The sequence below is a fragment of the Bos indicus x Bos taurus genome, chromosome 9, assembly GCF_003369695.1.
Source record: "Bos indicus x Bos taurus breed Angus x Brahman F1 hybrid chromosome 9, Bos_hybrid_MaternalHap_v2.0, whole genome shotgun sequence".
NCBI lineage: Eukaryota > Metazoa > Chordata > Mammalia > Artiodactyla > Bovidae > Bos > Bos indicus x Bos taurus.
In genome coordinates this window covers 23903902-23927984 of record NC_040084.1, presented here as the reverse complement: position 1 = coordinate 23927984, position 24083 = coordinate 23903902, and the positions used below count along the sequence as shown (strand labels likewise).

General features: G+C 40.2%; 1 protein-coding gene across 4 annotated transcripts in view; it reads right to left on the bottom strand.

The window, feature by feature from the left end:
* The window catches only part of SOGA3 (SOGA family member 3), a 67661-nt gene that overhangs the window by 27376 nt on the left and 16202 nt on the right, over positions 1-24083 (bottom strand). For all 4 annotated transcript variants that reach the window (XM_027551040.1, XM_027551042.1, XM_027551039.1 and 1 more), the window contains exon 5: positions 1273-1344. In XM_027551040.1, coding sequence (XP_027406841.1) covers positions 1273-1344 — 72 coding nt within the window. The remainder of the gene's footprint in view (positions 1-1272; positions 1345-24083) is intronic.

Here is a 24083-nt window from a genome sequence, read left to right as displayed (position 1 = left end):
AATGAAAAAAAAAAAAAAAAACATATGCTATAGTATTATAGATCCCAATTTACATCTTTAAGAATAAATATTTAACCAAGTAATTTTAGCGAGCCATAATGTCATAGCTCGGAGAAGGCAATGGCACCCCACTCCAGTACTCTTGCTTGGAAAATCCCAGGGACAGAGGAGCCTGGTGGGCTGCAGTCCATGGGGTCGCTAAGAGTCAGACACGACTGAGTGCCTTCACTTTCACTTTTCACTTTCATGCATTGGAGAAGGAAATGGCAACCCACTCCAGTGTTCTTGCCTGGAGAATCCCAGGGACGGGGGAGCCTGGCGGGCTGCCGTCTATGGGGTCACACAGAGTCAGACACGACTGAAGTGACTTAGCATAGCATAGCAATGTCATAGCTGACCCTAAATATCTCGTCTTCTGTTTTAAAATCTCCTTTATTATATCCACCAGCACCTCTGCTCACCATAAAGCTAGTCTTTACTGTAGCTGTTCTAGGTTCTTAACATGCCCATGTTGAGGACATGTTTTAAGTTTTATTTTTATTCTTTCATTTCTTTTCTTGGCTCCCCCAATCATGGTAGAGAGAATTACTTCATTCTGGGACTCTCCAAAACCATCATGAGTCTCTCTTTTCCCTCTGCCATCTTTCCTACAGCATTCCTTTCTTTCTCCTCTCCTGATACTATAGGAACAGCTATTCTAATGTCCTTATTAATTATGGGTGAACAAGATTAGCACCATGGGTACAGTTCTTAAATGCAGCAACGCATAAAGGACTAAAGACATTTTGCTATGTGATTACAATACAGAAGCAATAGTAACAGGAATGTTAGTGGTAGTTTTTTAAGCAAAGATACTGAATGTTTTATATTGCCTCCTGCATTTATAGCTACATAATGGATACACATAATGTAATTCTGTTTTACACAAGTATGTCTCGTTAATATGTCTATATATGAAGTGAAGTCGCTCAGTCGTGTCCGACTTGTCATGACCCCATGTACTGTAGCCTACCAGGCTCTTCCGCCCATGGAATTTTCCAGGCAAGAGTACTGGAGTGGGTTGCCATTTCCTTCTCCAGAAGATCTTCCCAACCCAGGGTTCGAACCCAGGTCTTCTGCATTGCAGGCAGAAGCTTTACCATCTGAGCTACCAGGGAAGCCCTGGTACAGGGAAGCCCAGAGAAGCCCTATATGTCTACATATAGATGTAGCTTATCATTATGTACATTTAGAGGTGTTTGATGTACTAGTTGAAATTTTATTTCCACATACCTCTGTGGGAGTCTGCTGAGCCTTTTTTTCAGATTTTGGCAAATCTTTGCTTCCTCTTCTCTTTAAAGATAGCTGAAACAAAGCATGAATAGGTTTAGTTTGATAAACTACAATTTAAATTCAATTTTAGTTTTAAGAGTTCTAATCTCCTATGATTAAAAAAAAAAAAAAAGCCAAATAAAAAGTTCAATAATCGTAAGAGAGGGAAAAAATCCAAACCATATATATCTTACTTTGGATGGGAATATATATCACAATAGAAGGATAGCTGGCAATTATCATGTTGAACTGAGAAATAGAGGAAAACTACCGTAACGATGCAGAAAAGCAACTTGGAGGAAATGTAGATCAATAACTTAATATACTTATATTGCAAATGAAAGCAAATCCTTGTTATCATTCTACATCATGGAAGAAAAAAAAAAGAAGAAAGTATTATTTCTGGTTGGACTTAAGGTTGTTATAAGATTATCAAGACCAACTCTCAGTAGATTTATATAGAATTTGAAGAATCTTGCTCTTTCCTAATCACTCACTCATGTAAACAAATATGATACACATGTCCGTGTACACACTTACACACGTGTAATACAGTTGGGAGTGGTAGGGGTTACAGTGAAATGGAGGCATCATGCTTTTTCTAAAGGAGCAGGATGATGAGAAGGAATTAGAAATGTAGGCTTTTTCAAAAGAAGCTGGAGATTTGGATAGTTATGTAAAATCTTCCACGTTTTACTTAACTGAAATTCAAACAAACAACACTTCGCAGGTCAAAAAAAATACACATTGAGTGCCAAATCCTCTGAGACCAGCAGTGTTTGATCTCTGGTGCTCGGTTCCATTTCTCACCACCAGTAAAGTAAAGTCATTCTGTATGAGTAAGAATCCATATGTATGAAAATCTATCATGTACCAAATATTGAGCTGGACACACAAGGATCAAACATATAATGTACCGACCATCAGTAAGTTCACAACCTGGCGAGGAAGACAGAGATACAAATGCAAACAATTTAGTGCAAGTTGGCAAATGCCATGATTTAGGTTCTGTAAAGAAAGGACTTTGTCTCAGTGTGGCATCTCCACCATGAGAATAATGGTTGCCACAGAGCAGATGTTGAAACGAAATATTTGCTGAACTAATGAGTGAATGTGAAATATGAGATTCTGAGGTCAAAGAGGAGGATGGCGGTACAGGCTGACAGTAAAGGCAGGCTCGGTTTCTCAAAAGAACAGGCTTCATGAATTTGCCAAGAACTGCAAATTAAATTCCTCACATGCTAATTTCTAACCCATTTCCAGTGTTAAACACAGGCATATGTTCAGGTTGCAACTGCTTTCATTCAGTATAAAATGGTAACTACAGAGCCAAATGAATAGTCTACGTGGTTACTTATTTCTCTTTTACAGAAATTCTCCATGTTGCTTGTATAATTTTCTTAGAAGCTGTGGGGACTGATTCACCATAACCAAAAGTGATTTAGGAATGAAGCAGCAAAAACTGTCTCAAGAAAACCAGGAATACAGTAAGCCATCACTAGGGACTCGTGGAACCATCTGTACAGGGGCTATCTATGAAGACATGCCTAAGTTCATTTTATTAAATATTTATGGAATGCTCTTACTTTGAATTTATTCCATTATATGTTTATCTAGTGCTTGCTAATGTACTTCATGAAAGTGAAAGTGAAGTCGCTCAGTCATGTCCGACTCTTTGCGACTACCAGGCTTCTCTGTCCATGGGATTCTCCAGGCAAGAATAGTGGAGTGGGTTACCATTTCCTTCTCCAGGGGATCTTCCCGACCCAGGGATCGAAACCAGGTCTCCCACACTGGAGGCAGACGCTTAACCTCTGAGCCACCAGGGAAGCAGTACGATAGTAACACTAACACAGTTTCTGCTCATTATGATTTTCCTGATTTACTTAACAAATGGTCTGTTCAGTCTGCAATTTAATAGTGTGGTGAAAGCAATGATAATGCAGAAGCAATATTAACTGGCATTGAGTACTATTCATATCAAACACAATTTTTTTAAGTTCACTTTGTAAATGATAAGGGGCTTCCCAGGTGGCACTAGTGGTAAAGAACTTGCCTGCCAATGCAGGAGACTATGAGATATGGGTTCAGTCCCTGGGTTGAGAAGATCCCCTGGAGAGCAACCCACTCCAGTATTCTTGCTTGGAGAATCCCTGGACAGAGGAGCCTGGCAGGCTACGGTTCATAGGGTTGCAGAGTCGTGCAACCCAGAATCGTTGTATGACTGAAGCATCTTAGCACAAACATAGATGGTAAAAATAAAGCTGAGAGAGGTTAATTAGATTATTTAAAGCAGTGGTTCTCCAAGTATGGTCCCCACAGTAACATCATCAGTGTCACTTGGAAACTTGTTATTTGTGTAAATTCTCAGGACCCATCCCAGAGCTACTGAATCAGAAAGTCAAGAGATGGGGACCAGTGAGTCATGGTTTAGCCAGCTCTCCAGGTGATTCTGATGCATGATAAAGTTTGAGAAACACTAGTCTAAAGTCACTGCTTGGTAAGTAGCAAAATCAGGCCTTGACCCAAGTCTTTCTGATCTTTTGTTGCTGTTGTTGTTCAGTCACCAGGTCGTGTCCAACTCTTTGTGACTCCATGAACTGCAGCACCCCCGGCTTCCCTGTCCTTCACTAACTCCTGGAGTTTGCTCAAACTCATGTCCATTGAGTTGGTGATGCTATCTAACCATCTCATCATCTGTTGCCCCCTTCTCCTTTTGCTTCAGTCTTTCCTAGCATCAGGGCCTTTTCCAATGAATCAGCTCTTTGCATCAGGTAGCCAAGGTATTGGAGCTTCAGCTTCAGGATCAGTCCTTCCAGTGAATATTCAGGGATGATTTCCTTTGGAACTGACTGGTTTGACCTCCTTGCAACCCAGGGGACTCTGAAGAGTCTTCTCCAGTACTATAATTCAAAAGCATCAATTCTTTGGTGCTCAGCCTTTTTTATGGTCTAACTCTCACCTCCATACATGACTACTAGAAAAACCATAGGTTTGACTATATGGACCTTTGTTGGCAAAGTGATGTCTTTGCTTTTTTAATATGCTGTCTGGTTTTATCACAGCTTTCCTTCCAAGGAGCAAGCATCTTTTAATCTCATGGCTATGATCACCATCCATGGTGATTTTGGAGCCCAAGAAAATAAAATCTGTCACTGCTTCCACTTTTTCCCCTTCTATTCATCATGAAGTGATGGGACCAGATGCCATGATCTTAGTTTTCTGAATGTTGAGTTTTAAGACAGCTTTTTCACTCTCCTCTTTCACTCTCATCAAGAGGCTCTTTAGTTCCTTTTCACTTTCTGCCATAAGAGTGGTATCCTCTGCATTATCCAAGGTTGTTGATGTTTCTCCCAGAAATCTTGATTCCAGCAAGCTTGATTCTGATCTTTATTATTTACTAGACCACAAAGAAGAAAGGCTTAATCCAGCCTAGGGCTGGAGATGGAATGGGGAGCTAGAGATGATTTCCAGAAAGAAGTAGAATCTTATCTTGACTCTGGTAGATGAGGAGTAATACAGCATGGCACCCCACTCCAGTACTCTTGCCTGGAAAATCCCATGGACGGAGGAGCCTGGTAGGCTGCAGTCCATGGGGTCGCTAGGAGTCAGACACGACTGAGCGACTTCACTTTCACTTTTCACTTTCATGCATTGGAGAAGGAAATGGCAACCCACTCCAGCGTTCTTGCCTGGAGAATGGGCTCGCACAGAGTCGGACACGACTGAATTGACTTAGCAGCAGCAGCAACACAGCTGAAGATGGAGAGGAGAGGAAAGAACAAAGCATTCCATGTAGAAAGACCATTGCTGGGACAAAGATATTTGGGATTCTGTAACAAAGTGTGAGGAGAGGGTGACATGGGATTTACTATCAGATCTTGAAGGACATTGAATAAAGCCTCGATTTTATTTCAGGAAGGTCAAACTATTGTCCTGATGTCAATTAGGACAATTAAGAAGTATAATTATTAATTTATTACATTTCATTAGTAAATTAGAATAATTAAGTAATGATTAGATTACATTATTAGGTTAATTGAATTTAATTGTTAAATCAAGTTATTAATGTTTTAAAGGAGTGTCCATAATCAGACTGTCATAGAAGAAATACAAAGACACAAAGGAAGCAGTCCAAATGACCATGAAGTAAAGGGATGACATTAAAGGGAAATGAGGGAAAGCATGCTCTAGTTCTGAGAACTTTTGGTGGGGGGAGGGGGGGGCTTTGTTTTTTATTCACTACATAGATATAATATTTGTTGACTTCTAACCTAATATACTGGAGAAGGAAATGGCAACCCACTCCAGTATTCTTGCCTGGAATATTCCATGGATAGAAGAGCCTGGCAGGCTATAGTCCATGGGGTCGCAAAGAGCTGGACACAACTAAGCGAATGTGCATGCCGGCACAGCATGTATATGGTACTATCAGATCAGATCAGTCGCTCAGTCGTGTCCGACTCTCTGCGACCCCATGAATCGCAGCACGCCAGGCCTCCCTGTCCATCACCAACTCCCGGAGTTCACCCAGACTCACATCCATCGAGTCAGTGATGCCATCCAGCCACCTCATCCTCTGTCGTCCCCTTCTCCTCCTGCCCGCAATCCCTCCCAGCATCAGAGTCTTTTCCAATGAGTCAACTCTTTGCATGAGGTGGCCAAAGTACTGGAGTTTCAGCTTTAGCATCATTCCTTCCAAAGAAATCCCGGGGCTGATCTCCTTCAGAATGGACTGGTTGCATCTCCTTGCGGTCCAAGGGACTCTCAAGAGTCTTCTCCAACACCACAGTTCAAAAGCATCAATTCTTCAGTGCTCAGCCTTCTTCACAGTCCAACTCTCACATCCATACATGACCACAGGAAAAACCACAGCCTTGACTAGATGAACCTTTGTTGGCAAAGTAATGTCTCTGCTTTTGAATATGCTATCTAGGTTGGTCATAACTTTCCTTCCAAGGAGTAAGCGTCTTTTAATTTCATGGCTGCAGTCACCATCTGCAGTGATTTTGGAGCCCAGAAAAATAAAGTCTGACACTGTTTCCACTGTTTCCCCATCTATTTCCCATGAAGTGCTGGGACCGGATGCCATGATCTTCATTTTCTGAATGTTGAGCTTTAAGCCAACTTTTTCACTCTCCTCTTTCACTTTCATCAAGAGGCTTTTGAGTTCCTCTTCACTTTCTATGGTACTATATGGTTATACAAATAGGATTGGGAAATATTTCACTCTCCCACCAAAGGGCTAACTATTTATGATGGTAAAAAGAATGCAGATGATTAACTAAATCAGTAGACAGAATTAACTCTATTTATTAATGAAGAACAAATAAAAGATGGAGAGAGGAAAAAAACAGCTATGATTCTCTTTTTTTTTTCCTGTTTTTGGCTGTGTCCCTCAGCTTGTACAGCTTCCCTGGTGGCTCAGATGGTAAAGAATCCACCTGCAATGTGGGAGACCTGGGTTCAATCCCTGGGTTGGGAAGATCCCCTGGAGGAAGGCATGGCAACCCACTCCAGTATTCTTGCCTGGAGAATCCAATGGACAGAGGAGCCTGGCAGGCTACAGTCCATGGGGTCGCAAAACGTCAGACACAACTGAGCAGCTAAGCATAGTTCAGCTTTAGGATCTTAGTTCCCAGCCAGGGATTGAACCTAGGCCGCCGGGGGTAAAAGCACAAAGCCTTGGCCACTGGACTGCCAGGGAATTCCCTATGACTCCGGATCTGGGGAAATCAGAGAAAATCACCCAAGAGGGCTGATATTTGAAGGATACATGACATTTCAACAGAAATAAAACCAAGTAAGCAACAAGGGCAAAGACGTGGAGAAATAAATGTGCTTTATAGATTTGCTGACTTATGAAAAGAAGTGATGGAGGTAGAGACACTGTAGAGTTGAGGTATAATGCTTCAGGGCTGGAGGTCAGCATGTGGAGGTAAGAAATTTACACTTTATCCTGTGGGCAATGCTAAAATGAGCCCTCTGAATTAATATAGGAGAAATGCTGAAACTAGGCCATCTTTTCCTAAGAGACATTTTCTATTTTACTTTTATTTAAATATCACTCAAGTGGGATGTCAAACTCAAATAGAATTCTGAGTAAAGGTTTCCCCCTGAATAAAAATAAATTGCCTTTAAGGCACATCTAGGGCCACACATACCTTTAAGTAACACATTTAAATTTTCAATAAATATTTGACCATCTTTTCATATTCCAGTAAGTTTTTATTAACTTTCTGACTCCAGTGAAACAAAGACAAGAGACTCACTTGGGTAGAGAAAGCTGGAGAAGTAAGTGAAGTCTAAACAGCCTCTTTCCTATGAGGATAACATTTGTCACCTCCCTCCGCTCCCCATCATCCTGTCCCATCTTCATGTACTAAATCTAGGAACCTCTATAAGGGGACCAGTTTCGGAAGCTAGAGCTAAATCTCATATTGGTTCTCATAGAAGGCACTTCAGGTGACTCTCTAGAGAAATATACTGAGATCATGTCTTCTCCACATCGTAATTCTTTGCATTCCCATCCTCAGCTATCCAAAAGACTGAAATTCTTTTTATCCATGTCAAGGCCAAGAATTAGAGAGTTTTACCCCAAATTGTTTGCATAGCAATTATATAATTTGGACTTGTGTTCTAAAATGTTTCGAGACTGACTTCCTTCAGCGATTAAAATTTGGGTCATTTCTTAATATGTGGTATCTTTGTGCTTTTAGGATATTAAACAACAGAGAAGAACCTGCCTAAAATTATATCTTTATACATGTTATATGTATAAAAATCTCCTGTGTTTTTTAATAAAATTAAAGAGAGGCCTATTTGCATAGCAATTAAATTAAGAAGGAAACCATAAGTGTATTAATATAGGATTTGTTTGTGTGTTAGTTACTCAGTGGTGTCCTACTCTTTGTGACCCCATGGACTGCCGCCCACCTCTGGGACGGCTGCCCAGGCTCCTTTGTCCATGGAATTTTCCTGGCAGGAATACCAGAGTGGGTTGTCATTCCGTTCTCTAGGGGATCTTCCTGTCCCAGGGATTAAACCCAGGTCTTTTGCATTACAGGCAGATTCTTTACCATCTGAGCTACAAGGGAAACCCAATATTGGATTTATGGAGCACTAAATGTATGCCACATACTTCTCCAAATACTTGATATGTTCCCACTCACTTAATCTTACCAGTCTTAGGAATTTGCCACCATCATCTGAAGCAAACAAGAGATAAACCTCTCAGCTTGTGTTAGAGCCAGGATGTACATTATCCAGCTCACAACTCTTGCTCTGAACAAATACATTACATCCCACTGCTACTCCAAAAGAATTAAAGTACAGAGTTATATTATTTCTGGCCATATCCTTCTGCATGCTATTACACCATGGCTGCATGGTGTACAGAGGGCACTGGTCTACAGAGATTACACAGGAGCAATGTATTTTCCTATTTTCAACATAGGAGTCGGCAGAAGTGACATATACACCCATTGGTTCTCACAGTCATCCTGTAAATGCTTGTGACTTCAGGGCAACATTGGAAGTGAGGCACGAGGATTTCTGACTAAAATCTAAGGAAAACTGAAAGTGGCAGGAAGTCTGGCTCTGCTACAGTCTGAATGTCTGTGTCTCCTCAAAATTCCTATCTTGAAATCCTAAAGCCTAAGATGGTGGTGACAGGAGATGGGGCCTTTGGGAGGTGCCCAGATCACGAAGGTGGAGCCTTCAAGAGTGCCCTTATCAAAAAGACTTCGGGCTTCCCAGGTAGTTTAGTGGTAAAGAATCCGCCTGCCAATGCAGGAGATGCAAGAGACCTGGGTTCGATCCCTGGGTTGGAAAGATCCCCTGGAGAAGGAAAGGGCAACCAACTCCAGTGTTCTTGCCTGGAGAATTCCATAGACAGAGGAGCCTGGTGGGCTGCAGTCCATGGGGTCGCAAAAGGGCTGGATGTGACTGAGCATGCACAAAGACAAATGCAGACAGAAAAGAGACCCCACAGAGCTCTCGAGCCTCTTCAGTCATGTGAGTATACTGGTTTGTGTCCTGGAAGAGGGTTCTCACTCGGCCATGCTGCCACCCTGATCTTGGACTTCCAGCACCCCAGACTGTGAGAAATAAATTTCTGCTTTTTATAAGCTAACCAAGCTAACCAGCCTGTGGTATTTTGTCACAGCAACACAGTTTGGAGGGAAGCAGGTGTGGCTCGGGTCACGAGAAGTCCTCCTCCCTCCCTTGGATTGCATCCTTGACACCTGGCAGAGGAGAGGCAGGTGAGAGTACCCAGAGATCTTGCCCAAGACCACATCCTCCGCTCTCTCCCCTAAACAAATGAGGCAGGGTCCTAAGCTTTCTGGGGCTTCCCTGGTGGCTCAGCGGTAAAGAAGCCACCTGTAACGGAGGAGACTTGGGTTCAGTCCCTGGGTCAGGAAGATCCCCTGGAGAAGGGAATGGCTACCCACTCCAGTATTCTTACTTGGGAGATCCCATGGACAGAGGAGCCTGGAGGGCTACAGACCATGGGGTCACAAAGAGTCAGACACAACTTAGATGCTGAGCATGCACGCACACTACCAAGAAGTTGGTAGGTTAAAACAAAATAATAAATAAAAGTCCACTTAAAAAATTCCATTTAAAGCTTAGTAGGGCTTCCCTGCTCACTCAGTGATAAAGAAGCTATCAATCTAGGAGACATGGGTTTGATTCCTGGTCCAGGAAGATCCTATATGTTCGGAGCAACTAAGCCCACATGCCACAACTATTGAGCCTGTGCACTAGAGCCCAGGAATCTCAACTATTCAGCCCACATGCCCCAAATATTGAAGCCCTAGAGCCCATGCTCCACAACAGGAGAAGCCGCCACAGTGAGAAGCCCACACGCTGCAGCTAGAGAAAAGCCCAAGCAGCACCGAAGACGCAGCACAGCCAAAAAGTAAATAATAAAAAAAGAAAAACAACAAAGCTTAGAAAAACAAAATGTCTCTACTTTTTCAACAAAAGACTGAAGAGCAAAAATATGTATGAGCTGAAAAGTATTTAAAATGGGACATATGAAACACCTTTGTTCTGTTCTATTACTTCTAAAAAATTTTTCTTTTTTATCAATTCATTTTTCCAGAGTGATAAATTAAGATTCTAGGTCTCGAAATCATTCTGTAAAGATTATTTGGTCCCAACACTCTTTAATGGCCTATCTGCCTTTATGGCTTCTACTTATCAGCACCTTTTCAACAATTTCTCTTCTATCCCTGGCCCTGGAAGTCCCCAGAGTCTTGACACTCTTCCCCAAAGTCAATTCTTTTTTTTTTTTTTTCGGCCATGTGGCATGCCCTGCAAGATCTTTGTTCCAGACCAGGGATCCAATCTGCATGCCCCTGAAGTGGAAGGATGGAGTCTTAACCCCTGGACAACCAGGGAAGTCCCCAAATTGCTTTCTTAAATGACCTTTGCCCTCAGTCATGCAAGGAACCAAGTTAATGACTCTCCTGACTCTTTCACTTGCCCTAGCCTTGGGGAAACAGCAATGTGGTAATTCTGATGTGAACTAAGTTGGTTTCCATGTAATATAATTCACCAGGGTTTTACAAAACAACCTGGAAATGATGTTCATAAAGGAACCTAACTTTGGGCTCCAACCAGTGTCTCTTATACATCAGATCTAAGACTTCATTAGTGATGAAGGCTTTCCACAGTAAAAACGTTTACAAAGCTGACTGTATTTCTCCCCTCCCAGTAGACAGCCCATTTGCAATGCGCCCCCATTAAGAGGCAGAGTCTTTTCCTGTACCTGTTCAAACCAGGTTGGCCTTGTGACCTGCTTTGACCAATAAAATATGGTAGGAGTAAAATGTGGTAGAAAAGATGACAAGCTAATTCTGACTACCCTCAAGAGATCTTGCTCATTTCTGCTCATTTTCTGTTGGTCTCATGCTGTCCCATATGACAGTCTGGGATAATGTGCTAGATGGAAAGAGTCACGTGGCCCAGTTATTTTCCATGGTCCTAGTCAATATCCAGCCAACTCCCAGAAGCAGAACCTCCCAACTAACTGGCTGCTGCTGCTGCTGCTAAGTCGCTTCAGTCGTGCCCGACTCTGTGCGACCCCATAGACGGCAGCCCATCAGACTCCCCTGTCCCTGGGATTCTCCAGGCAAGAACACTGGAGTGGGTTGCCATTTCCTTCTCCAATGCATGAAAGTGAAAAGTGAAGTCACTCAGTCATATCCGACTCCTAGCGACCCCATGGACTGCAGCCTACCAGGCCCCTCTGTCCGTGGGATTTTCCAGGCAAGAGTACTGGAGTGGGTTGCCATTGCCTTCTCCAACTAACTGGCAGATGACCACAAATATGTTTGGAGACCCAACAGAGACCAGAATAATCTATATAGAGAGCAAAATAATTGGGCAAATAAATGATGGTTGTTTAATGCCGCTAAGTTTTGTGATAGTTTGTTGCATATAAAAAGCTATTTCATTTACCAAACGTTTTTCACCATTGAAATTGAAAAATGATTCAGTTAAGTTTAAAAAAACAAATCCTTTATTCAAACCCCAGAAAAGCAAAAGACATATGTAAGAAGCCAGGAAAAAAAAGTTGAAGGGAGGGTCAAAAAACATAGGAAAAAATAAAACTCAATATACTTTCTTTGTTCTTACCTTGCCCCTACTTGTGTCAGTATTTTGATTCCATAAAATATTTTTTAAATAAAACTGAGCTTTAGATAAGTTATCATAAAAGCTCACCTTCCAGTTTTAAAATGCAGATACTTAAGATGGTTCTTTTCATAAAAGAAGGTGTTTAATTAGCACCAAAGGTGTGATACAAGTTAAATGCTAATAAAGTTCATCCTAACAGTCAAGCTTAATGCAGGGTCTGGCTCAGCATATTTTTGAAATACTTCTATTTGAACTTAGTTTTTATTCTTCTTTTTTTTTTTTTAATTTTATTTTATTTTTAAACTTTACATAATTGTATTAGTTTTGCCAAATATCAAAATGAATCCGCCACAGGTATACATGTGTTCCTCATCCTGAACCCTCCTCCCTCCTCCCTCCCCATACCATCCCTCTGGGTCGTCCCAGTGCACTAGCCCCAAGCATCCAGTATCGTGTATCGAACCTGGACTGGCAACTCGTTTCTTACAAAGAAATGATGTATATATCTTTACAGTGCTTCCCTGGATCCAGGTTTTTGTCCTTTTGTTTCTATAGTCTTCTCAGGCAAGGCAAGAAAAGAAATCTTGCAAGATGCCCTAATTAAGTCAATATGCAGAGTTGAAACATAAAAATTCAAGGAAAGTTGTACTGAGAAAATTCTCAATTGTATTTTAAGGACTAGATTTCCCAAACTTCTACTGCTTGCTATTTTCAAAGGCCAGAATGTAGGAAAGAATAGAATAGAGAAGAGAGAAAAAGAAATTAATAAATTCTGAGAAAAACCTTTGGAAGGTTTGGGAAAGAAAGCTAATCAACAATTTAAATCTTAGATTTGTTCCCAGAAAAAAAAAAACAATAAATAAAAAATGGAATTTTCCTCTCTTGGGGAACATGGTGATCTGAATATTATCACAGAGGTACAAGTCATAGTGGAGAGGTGTATCTGGCATACAGAAATGTATGTCATAGAGGCGGAGCTCCACATCTGCAAGAATGAATCTACCCTCTTCTGTCAGAAGGTTACTTACTGTCTTCTGTCCCATAAGCCCAGGCCCCACTCCTATCTTCTGAGTTATGAGGCTTCCAAACTTATTTTTTCCTTACCTCCAGTGACTGCCTAAATAAACACTTTTAAAAGCTGGAAATGTTAGCTTTCTGCTCTAACTACTTCAAACCAAAGCCAAATTGAAATAGCTAGGATCATGGGATCATGCATGTTCTTTGCTATTTCAAGGTTTTCTTTTAACTATTAAAATTTTTATTGGAGTACAGTTGCTTTACAATGTTGTGTTAGTTTTTGTTGTACAGAAAAGCGAATCAGTTCTGCATATATCCATACATGCATACATGTATTCCCTCTTTTTGAGATTTCCTTCCCACTGAGGTCACCACAGAGCAATGGGCAGAGATCCCTGCGCTAGGCAGTAGGTTCTCAATAGCTATCTATTAGTTATCTACTGTTTGTTTGTTTTTTTAATAAAATAATCCAATAAATTTTCCTTTCCTTGTTTCCTTCATCCTTCTCCCTTTGTGCTGCTGTAGATATCTACAGCAGAGGTCAGGTTGGCTGTAGAGGAGTAAAAATTCTTTATTGCCAAGGAACATCAATGCATGAGCTTTGTAGAACATGCTATCAAACCGGACCACCAATGAAAGGGAAAACATTTGAACCTTTGCCTATATGGGAATCGGGGTTATCTCCTCAGGGCCACATGGCTTTGAATGGCTCTAGATTTGCATAGAGTCTTTCCTTTTATAAAAGTCATTCTTTGTTGCCAATCATCATCACTTTAGATCTCTTCTGCTCCCTTCCTAGCATACTGCTTGTTATTAGTGCTTAAATGTTGTTAGATTGGAACCCCCTTTCCATAATTAGCACAGTGAAATTTAGGTAAGCCAGAAACTTGAAAAGCAAAATACCGAACTCAATTCCAGAAAATTCAGAAGATCTGAAGGACCATGGACTATCAGAAGGGAAAAAAAAGGAAAACGAATGTTTCTTTTATTAATGGGATGTGCTTACTACAGAACTAGAGGAAACGAAATTGGGAGGAAACTTGAGATAATATTGTAACAGTGGGGGCTTATAAAACCTCTGTGAAAAACATCCCTTTAAAAAGTTAAGTTTGGGCTCAGTAATTGCCTGCCTCCCATTGTATTGTGCTTTCTATCATATGATCAAACCATCTCCCGGATCCTTAGGGGGAATTAGTGTCTATATTCTCTAAGCTACTTGAGGACATTCAAGGGGCTCAAGGCTACTGGTGAGAGATTTTCTGGTACTAAAATCTCATACATCATTGAAGAAATCCTCTTTTGATGCAGGGTATAGGTTCTTAGAGGGTCTTCCAAGTTATTAATACAGCAATAAACTGATCCCAAAGCAAGATCACCTTGCATTAAAAAAGCAAAGTCAACATGATAACAGTGTTGATTATTATTCTCTGATACACATATCCCATATTACACTTGGACAGGTATACCTTTAAAAGGCCTAAGAAAGTCTCACACAATCAAACAGATACAGGACTGGAAGCTTTCTCATTTGAGACTTTTTTTCAAACCTGAGAGCCTGGTTAATGACTTCTGAAATAATAATAATTAAAAAATTATTTTATGTCTTAGATACTTGATCCACTGTAAATGTATGATTGCTAAGCTATGAAAGTCATCAGCAAATGCAGAGATTTATATTCCCTTCTAAACTGCTCTTGTTAATGAATTGAGTTCTAAGCACCACTGCATTTAGCAATTAAAATTCATTTAGAAAATTGTAGCTGGGCCATGAAAGCAGTTTCTTATGGCTTTTCTCTCTAATAGGGCAAAGAAAAAAATTGCAGCCAGCATTTGTAAATTAAAATAATGATTTTTCCAGTTTCTACATTGTGTATCAACCAGCTTCTACTTAATGTAGATTTTAACATCATTTGATTTTAATGATTAATTTAATTTTAACATCATTTTGTATCAACTTATAAGAAACATGCTTGAAGTACCATTAAGACGACAGGATGCTAAGGGCGGTATTGCATAGGTGCTTTAAAATTGTTCTTTATACAATCACACATTTAGATATTTCATGATAAAATTTCAAAGGTCAGTGTGTGTGTTGCGGTTAGTCACTCAGTCATGCCCCACTCTTGGCAACCCCATGGACTATAGCCAGCCAGGCTCCTCTGTCCATGGAATTCTCCAGGCAAGAATACTGAAATGGGTTACCGTTCCCTTCTCCAGAGGATCTTACCGACCCAGGGATTGAACCCAGGTCTCCTGCATTGCAGGCAGATTCTTTACCGTCTGAGCCACCAGGGAAGCACTTCAAAGGTCAGAGTATTCAGTAATTCCTGAAATGCACTTCAGGGGAGTAGAAGCAAGGTTCTAGGGTAATTCCTGGATGAGATTTAAAAGTGATAGCCCACAATTGCGCTTTAAAAATTTTGGAATTAGTTGCTAAATTTTAAAATGTGGACAGTTTCCATTTTAAAAAGGATGATTTCCAGTTTCAGTTGAAAAATTAGAAGACCTGGTAAAGTTGGGCCTTGATTATGGAGGGGCAACCATGGGCTGGAACCAAATATTGAGACATACACACAATATCCAATTAGTCCCATCACTCCTAACACAGACAACTTCACTCATTCATATAACCTTTTTGACCCCTAGTAACAGAGAAAAGTTCAAAGTCTGCCCTGGAACGCTAAGGTCACATATGTGGAAGGAGCTCAAGAAACTCAACCTAGACCCTGCCTGTACTTTTCTAGTAGTTTGCTTCTATAGAAGGCAATACAATCCCTTCACAAATGACTCTAATGGATAAAATATCTTTATTTTTATCTCAAATCTACTTAAAGTAGAAATCACTTAAAGCAATTCAAAAAATAAATCCACTTTATCTTCTGTACTATATCCTTTCGCTTAGAAGAAAGTGATTACATCTCAAGTATTTTCTTCTCTAGGCTGTATATATTGCTCATGCGTGCATGTTAAGTCAGTTTAGTCATGTCTGACTCGTTGAGACCCTATGAACTGTAGCCTGTCAGGCTCCTGTGTCCATGGGATTCTCCAGGCAAGAATACTGGAGTGGGTTGCCTTGCCCTCTTCCAGGGAATTTTGCTGACCTGGGATCGAACCATGTCTCTTATATCGCCTGCATTGGCAGGTGGGCCCTCTACCACTAGCGCCACCTGGGAAGCCATATACTGCCCAAAGTGTGTTAGTTGCTCAGTCGTGTCCGACTCTGCAACCCTATGGATTGCAGCCTGCCAGGCTCCTCTGTCCATGTGATTCTCCAGGCAAGAATACCAGAGTGGGTTGCCATTCCCTTCTCCAGGGGATCTTCCCGACCCAGGGATCAAACCCAGATCTCCTGCACTGCAGGCAGGTTCTTTACTGCCTGAACCACCAGGGAAGCCCCATGTACTACCCAGTTCTTCATCATATGACATGATTTCATGTCTAGTTTATGGTCAACTTAACTCCCTAAACTTTCCTTTGTGTAAATAGCTATGAATATATTTCTCTTTTTTTTTTGTATTTGTAGAAATTTAAAAAATCAAATGGTAAGATCACATTTATTCATATTAAGTTTCATTATTAATTTGGGTTTATTACTCTAGGATATTAACAATTTTTTATTCTTTCCTTACCTGTATTTTCCTTGATAGCTACAAGAGGGTTCTGCCTACATATTCTTTTATTCGAGTATAATAGATATTTACTAGAGATGCAGTTGAAATAATGTGAAAATATTTATATTTCTTATATTCTTTTGGAATAGGCCAAAAAGACGAATGTCTACTGCCCATGCTAAGTCACGTCAGTTGTGTCCAGCTCTTTGAGATCCTATAGACTGTAACCGACCAGGCTCCTCTGTCCATGGGATTCTCCAGGCAAGAATACTTGAGTGGGTTGCCATGACCTCCTCCAGAGGATCTTTCCGACCCAAGGATCGAACCCACATCTACTGCAGCTCCTGCACTGTAGGCGGATTCCTTACCACTGAGCCACCAGGGAAGATCCTCTTAAGAAGGGGATGTTTTCCCACCCACTCCAGTATTCTTTCCTGGAGAACTGCATGGACAGAGGAGGGTGGTGGACTGCAGTCCATGGGGTTGCAAAGAGTCAGGCGTGACCTAGCAACTGACACTCACACTTCCTTACTTTACTCTCATACTAGCCACTCTGTGTAATAATGAAATGTCTACTAGCTGCCAGAAATTGGGTTGGTGTTGTGCATATCAAGTTGCACCACAGCTTTGGATCTGAGTACTGGCAGTGAGAAGGACTACGGAAAAGTTACACAGTGTCTTGAGCCATGATGAAATATAAAAAGAAAATTTGATATTCAGTGATAACATTTTTTTAAAAAGAAACAAAAATTAGAAAAAGAGATAAAAGTATATAGGACGAAGACATTTCAACAGGTATAGTTTTTCCCATGAACAGGGCTGGTGCAGTTGGAACTCCATGTGAAAAAAGATGAATTTAGACACCTAAATCTCATGTTCAATGTTCATGTTCAATGTTTAATAAAATAGCTATAATAAAAAAGATAGAAAATAAATGTTGCTGAGGATGGTGTTAAATTGGAACCTTCCCCCATTGATGAGCCGTGATGGTTTCCAAGTGTTGCTAGTCTTCTCTGAATGCCTAGCCAGCTTAAATTAAGAATGTGTGCATGCTCAGTCACTCAGCTGTGTTGAACTCTTTGCAACCCCAAGAAGTGTAACCTGCCAGGCTTCTCTGTCCATTGGATTCTCCAGGTAAGAATACTGGACTGGGTTGCCATTTCCTCCTCCAGGGGATCTTCCCCACCCGTGTCTCTTGTATCTCCTACACTGCAGGTGGATTCTTTACCCGCTGAGCCATCGGGGAAGCCCCAAATTAAGAGTATGTTCCTTCAATCTTACCCACACCACTGTGAGTAATCCTATTCATTTGCACCATCTAAGGCAAATTTTATTTCCTACTGAAGCACACTGATTGATACAAAGGGTAAAGAAAAAATACCCAGAAGCATGCAGAGAGAAAGTAATTTGATACACAAAGGAATCAAAATCAAGATCAATCTCACATTTATCCACTGCAATAAAAATGACAGAAGCTAATGGAACAAAATATGTAATATGAATGTGAAAAAAATTCACACATAACGTGGAAAAAAAATTTTTTTCTCCATGATTCCTTTTTTTAAAATTTTTTTTACTTTACAATAAAAATTTTGACTTAAAAATTTCATTCTGCCATTCCCATGTGAAGTCAAGCAAACACTATTTTCAGAAGTGCAAAGTCTCAGAAAATAAAACATCTACAAACTTTCCTTGAAAAAAAAATTCAAGAGCATTATCTAATCAACTTAAGATGATATACAATTGAGGTCTCAGAAACGTAGAAGTTGTGGTTTAAAATCATTGACAATAAGTACTGAAATTGAATATACAGAATTGTTTCTGTGACTATATAATTACACAGGAAGCAAATATATTCTTTAAATTGAAACTTGATACTGCAACAATGAATACTTTAATAGTAATCTCATTCTATAATCCCATTTTAAATTAACAAATACGAGACAGTAGGTGGCTCAGATGGTAAAGAATCCTCCTGCAATGGGAGAGACCTTGGTTCAATTCCTGGGTTGGGAAGTTACCCTGGAGGAGGGCGTGGCAACTCTCCAGTATTCTTGCCTAGAGAATCCCCATGGACAGAGGAGCTTGGCGGGCTATAGTCCATGGGGTCACAAAGAGTTGGACATGACTGACTGACTAAGCACAGAAAATAATCCAAGGGACCGTACTAAGTAAAAGAATTCTTAATTCTGTGTTCCATTCTTGGTTTTGGTAATAGTGAAAACTGAAACTTATACATGTATTAAAAAGAAAATGTATATTCAGATATAAAAGGAAAAAAAAAACCGAGCAGAATTTAAAATGTCTTTTAAAATGGAGTATTACTCAGCCATTAAAAAGAATACATTTGAATCAGTTCTAATGAGGTGGATGAAGCTGGAGCCTATTATACAGAGTGAAGTAAGCCAGAAGGAAAAACACCAATACAGTATACTAACGCATATATATGGAATTTAGAACGATGGTAACAATAACCCTGTGTACGAGACAGCAAAAGAGACACTGATGTATAGAACAGTCTTATGGACTCTGTGGGAGAGGGAGAGGGTGGGAAGATTTGGGAGAATGACATGGAAACATGTAAAATATCATATAAGAAACGAGTTGCCAGTCCAGGTTCAATGCACGATACTGGATGCTTGGGGCTAGTGCACTGGGACGACCCAGAGGGATGGTATGGGGAGGGAGGAGGGAGGAGGGTTCAGGATGGGGAACACATGTATACCTGTGGCGGATTCATTTTGCTATTTGGCAAAACTAATACAATTATGTAAAGTTTAAAAATAAAATAAAATTAAAAAAAATATCTTTAAAGTATATTTTTTAAAAATTTATCTTCTGAATCATTATAGAACATAATTATTCTAATTTAGCCATATCTCTAAGTAAATGAATTCAATCATTGCATTTTACCCTTGAAGGACAATACTTTCCATATAACAGATTCTCCTAAATACAAGCAGACAGCTACCATTTCATGAAGTTCTATGAAAATGCTTTCTTCCATGTGTAAAGAGGCAGTGGATATAATCACATACCAACATATTAGACACTCATTACGCACTTGAATGCAATAATCAGTTGGGTTGTCTAATTATTTCTACTATTAGTCAAGGCTCTTGGCCAATTGAAGAATGCTTACTTTGTGAAGGAAAGAAAAAATAATGTAGTTAATTTTATTTACCACTATGATTAACTGGCTAGACAAATTAGAAATAACTGAGCTAGCCAGACAACGAATATAGAACACTTGAATTTTTAATTTTAAGCACTTCTGAGTTGAATCATGCTGAATACAAATGGCCTTATTAAGTGAAATATTTAAGTATAAAATGGAAAATGTCAGGAGAGCAGCTAAATGACATCTTTAAATGTCATCTTCAAATGTCGTTTACCATCTGGATAAAGATCAGTTTAACTGACCCTGAAGTGTAAAAATGGAATTAGAACAGACATCAAATAAGTGGCTGCATTTCCATTAAAATGCAATCAAGTACAAAATATTTAAGATATGACTGAATTTTCAATTTGGAAAACATTTCCTAATATACAGTGAAATTGCATGTTGTATTTACTCAAATGTAACACAAGTACTGGAAAACAAAGGAACCGAGTAAATTCTAATTTTAGGAGCTAAAGCTGGGCTCCTCTGACAGCAGTCAATGTCTTCTTAAACACGTCTTCCCTTGACTGTGCATTTATTGACAGCTTTTGCATGTTTAACAGTCTGCCTGTGTGAGTTAAATGAAATATGGTTCTTGAATTCAGAGAGCATAGAATTTAGCTGTGGAGTCAATAAAAGCTAAAAATTGATCAAAAGTATCTTGTGCTTGAATACAAGAGCCCTCTTCTCTCTGCTAAGATGTTTCTCTTTAAGAATAATGTTCACTGAGCAGCAGAGGTAGGAGAGAAACATTTATCCAGACACATGAGCACTGTCAGCCCTGTTGATGGTTGCAGGGGCAGGCAGGGCAGCCTCACTGTAAGCAGGTCCCCCCCAAACCTTTGCAAATGTGAGCTAATGGATGGCAAAGCAGCAAGGACTAAGGACATACCTCCTGCTTCCTGCCTCGGGACGGACAGAGTGGTTTTATAGTGAAGTTAGATGTCATAGGGAGCTTCAGAAAGTAGCAGACATTCATGGGAAAAGAGAAAGCAAAAGAGTTTCAAAGGACTACATAAAAGAACTGGAGTCCTAGAAAGACCTAAAATTTCAACTACATGGACTTAAAAATTCTTCCTAGGAGTTGTCTTAATCGGCTAATCTAGAGCTATCTGATATTATTATTATTATTATTATATTAACAACAAAATCTGATGTCTACATCATACCTGACAGTTTTTCAAGCACTTTCACATTTTATCTCCTGTTATCCTTGTGAACAGATTGGACAGGGAACATACTTATTTTCCTTTAAAAATTAAAGGAAAATAAAGGAAAATCACTTTATATTTCCTTTAATAAATTATTTCCTTTAATATTTTTTATTATTTCCTTTAATAAATTAAAATTATTTATTTTAATTATTTCCTTTAATAAATTAAAGGAAAATCACTCTCAGTGATTAAACTGAGAGTTGGGCTTTCCTGGTAGCTCAGTGGTAAAGAATCTGCATGCCAATTCAGGAGACGCAGGTTTGATACCTGGTTCAGAAGATCCCCTGGAGAAGGAAATGGCAACCCACTCCAGTCTTCTCGCCTGGGAAATCCTATGGACAGAAGAGTTTGGTGGGCTATAAACTATGGGGTCGCAAAACAGACATGACTTAGCGACTAAACAAGAGTCAGCCATTAACAAATCTATCTGAAAAAACACAGGTATTAAGTCTGTAAAAAGAACAGGCAGGATCAACAGACCTGAAAATATTTTTCTAGCTTTATGTTCTTAGTTTTTTTTTCTTCAAAGATTCCCTTTTTTGTGAGATAAAAGAGATTTTTCTTACAGACATCTTGAAAGTATTCTCTTAATGCTTGTCCAGAGCATTCCCTAAATGTGTGCTGGAGATGCAGACCTTGAAGATTCCAGAAGTACTGAGGTGCCTGTAGAGGACAGGTCATTTGTGGGGTCAGGAAAAAGATGGAAGTGGCAGCCTGAGACTCTGCAGTGAGACCAAGCTGGCCAGTGGAGACAGGGGTTTGGAGGTAGACGGACTGATGCGGACCTGGCCTATTTTCTGAGCATTAAGTGTTCATCTCGAAAATGAAACTATTAACACAATGATACATAAAGTGACTGGCTTATAATTAGCACTCAACACTGATGGCTATTGAACAACTGCAGCCCTGGGGTGATTTTCCACATCTCCCAGGCCAAATTAACTGCGAATTGAATGTCCCAAACATTGGCCATTTAAAGTAAATTTAGATAAGTCTTTGAGGGTGAAAGGATCTGCAGTCTTCTTCCATTCTCTAAACCTGCAGTTCACGCTTTCTCACCAAAGAACATGGAAGTTCAACTGCAGATTCGATGCCCAGGATGTCAGTGTCATCTCCCCTTCCAAGAAGCCAATGAAATCTTGTTTCAGGGAAGACTTGCTGCTTCTGGGGAATAATTGGGGTTTTCAGGAAGCAAGGTAGAGGCCTGGAAATTTCTAGGAGGCAGGAAAGTCTCAAGAGACCTCTAATGCTGGAAGTGGGGTGGCGCTGGAGTTAGTCATCTACTTCCTTCTCATCTTGTTTGTACAATCTCAGCAACCAAAGAAAGAGCCCTGATTCTGAGTCAGCTTCCTGTCCTCTCTGCAAAAGAGGGCCTGAAACACCTTTCCTAATTTCCATTCATCCGCTCATTAGAAATTATTTATTGCTTGTCCAATGTTGTCAACAACTTCCAGTTGTTGTGGATACAATGGTGAATAAGACAGACTCAGTCCTTACCCTCAGGAAATTTACACTCTAGTGCAGAAAAAAGCTACAGACAAGTGAAATATGAAATATCAGTTGTTACAATATTACAGAAGCACAGGGTCTCATTGACTACAAGCCAGGCACTGAGCTGGATGGAGTGCGACAGTGATCACAATAGGTGGGGCCCTGTCTTCACAGTGCTCATCGCTGAGACAGCGAACACCAGTGTGCATGCTGAGTCGCTTTAGCAGAGTCCGACTCTGTGACACTATCGACTATAGCCTGCCAGACTCCTCTGTCCATAGGATTTTCCAGGCAAGAACACTGGAGCGGGTTGCTGTGCCCTCTTCCAGGGGATCTTCCCCACCCAGGAGTTAACCCACATCTCTTATGTCTCCTGCATTGGAAGGCGGGTTCTTTACCACCAGCATCACCTGGGAAGCCCGAAAGTATTCAGCACAGGAATGCAAATACTTTGCTGTCAAATAAAACCTCTACAAGACCATCTTTTCCATCAGAAAGTAATTAACTTGAGTCCAGGGACTACTCTCATGGTGACATTAACTGTTATTCCCTTATACACACTATATGTACACACTCAGTAAATGTTTAAAAATACTTGCTAAATTAAAGTCAGATCAAAGTTTGGGGATTCTAGGCTCAAGGAAAAGGCTGAGACAGAGAAGAGATGCATTTTATGCCACTGCTAGAGGCAGGGCCATTCTCAGGTAGCCAAGAGTGGCCATGGGTAGAGGGCAGTGGTAGAGAACAGTGTTGGTAGTTTAGATCCCAAAGCCTAACGCACCACGGGGAGAAGTCAGGCACAGCTACACCCTGAGTAAGGAATGGACTAGATTGTTAAATGAGAGCTGGTTCTACACGAGATTTTTGTCTGTCACACACAAACACACACATACACACACACACAAGCAAAGCCATCTCAAAATAATTATTTCACGCTTAGAAATATAAAGACTTTCACCTTTAAAAAGCATCAGAGAACACAGCAAAGGAAACTATAAGCAAGATGAAAAGACAACCCTCAGAACAGGAAAAAATAAATGCAAATGAAACAACTTACAAAGGATTAATTCCCAAAATATACAAGCAGCTCATACAACTCAATGCCAGAAAAACAAACAACCCAATCAAAAAGTGGGGAAAAGACCTAAACAGACATTTCTCCAAAGAAGACATATAGATGGCTAGCAAACACATGAAAAGATGCTCAACATCGCTCATTATTAGAGAAATGGAAATATCAAAACTACAGTGAGATATCACCTCACATCAGTCAGAATGGTCATCATCAAAAAGTCTACAAACAATAAATGCTGCAGAAGGTGTGGAGAAAAGGGAATGCTCTTGCACTGTTGGTGAGAATGAAAATTAATACAACCACTATGGAAGACGGTATGGAGATTCCTTAAAAAACTAAGAATAAAACCACCATATGACCCAGCAATCCCACTCCTAGGTATATACCCTGAGGAAACAAAATTGAAAAAGATATATGTATCCCATTGTTCATTGCAGCACTGTTTACAACAGCTAGAGCATGGAAGCAACCTAGATGCCCATCGACAGATGAATGGATAAAGAAGTTGTGGTACATATGCACAATGGAATATTACTCAGCCATTAAAAGGAACT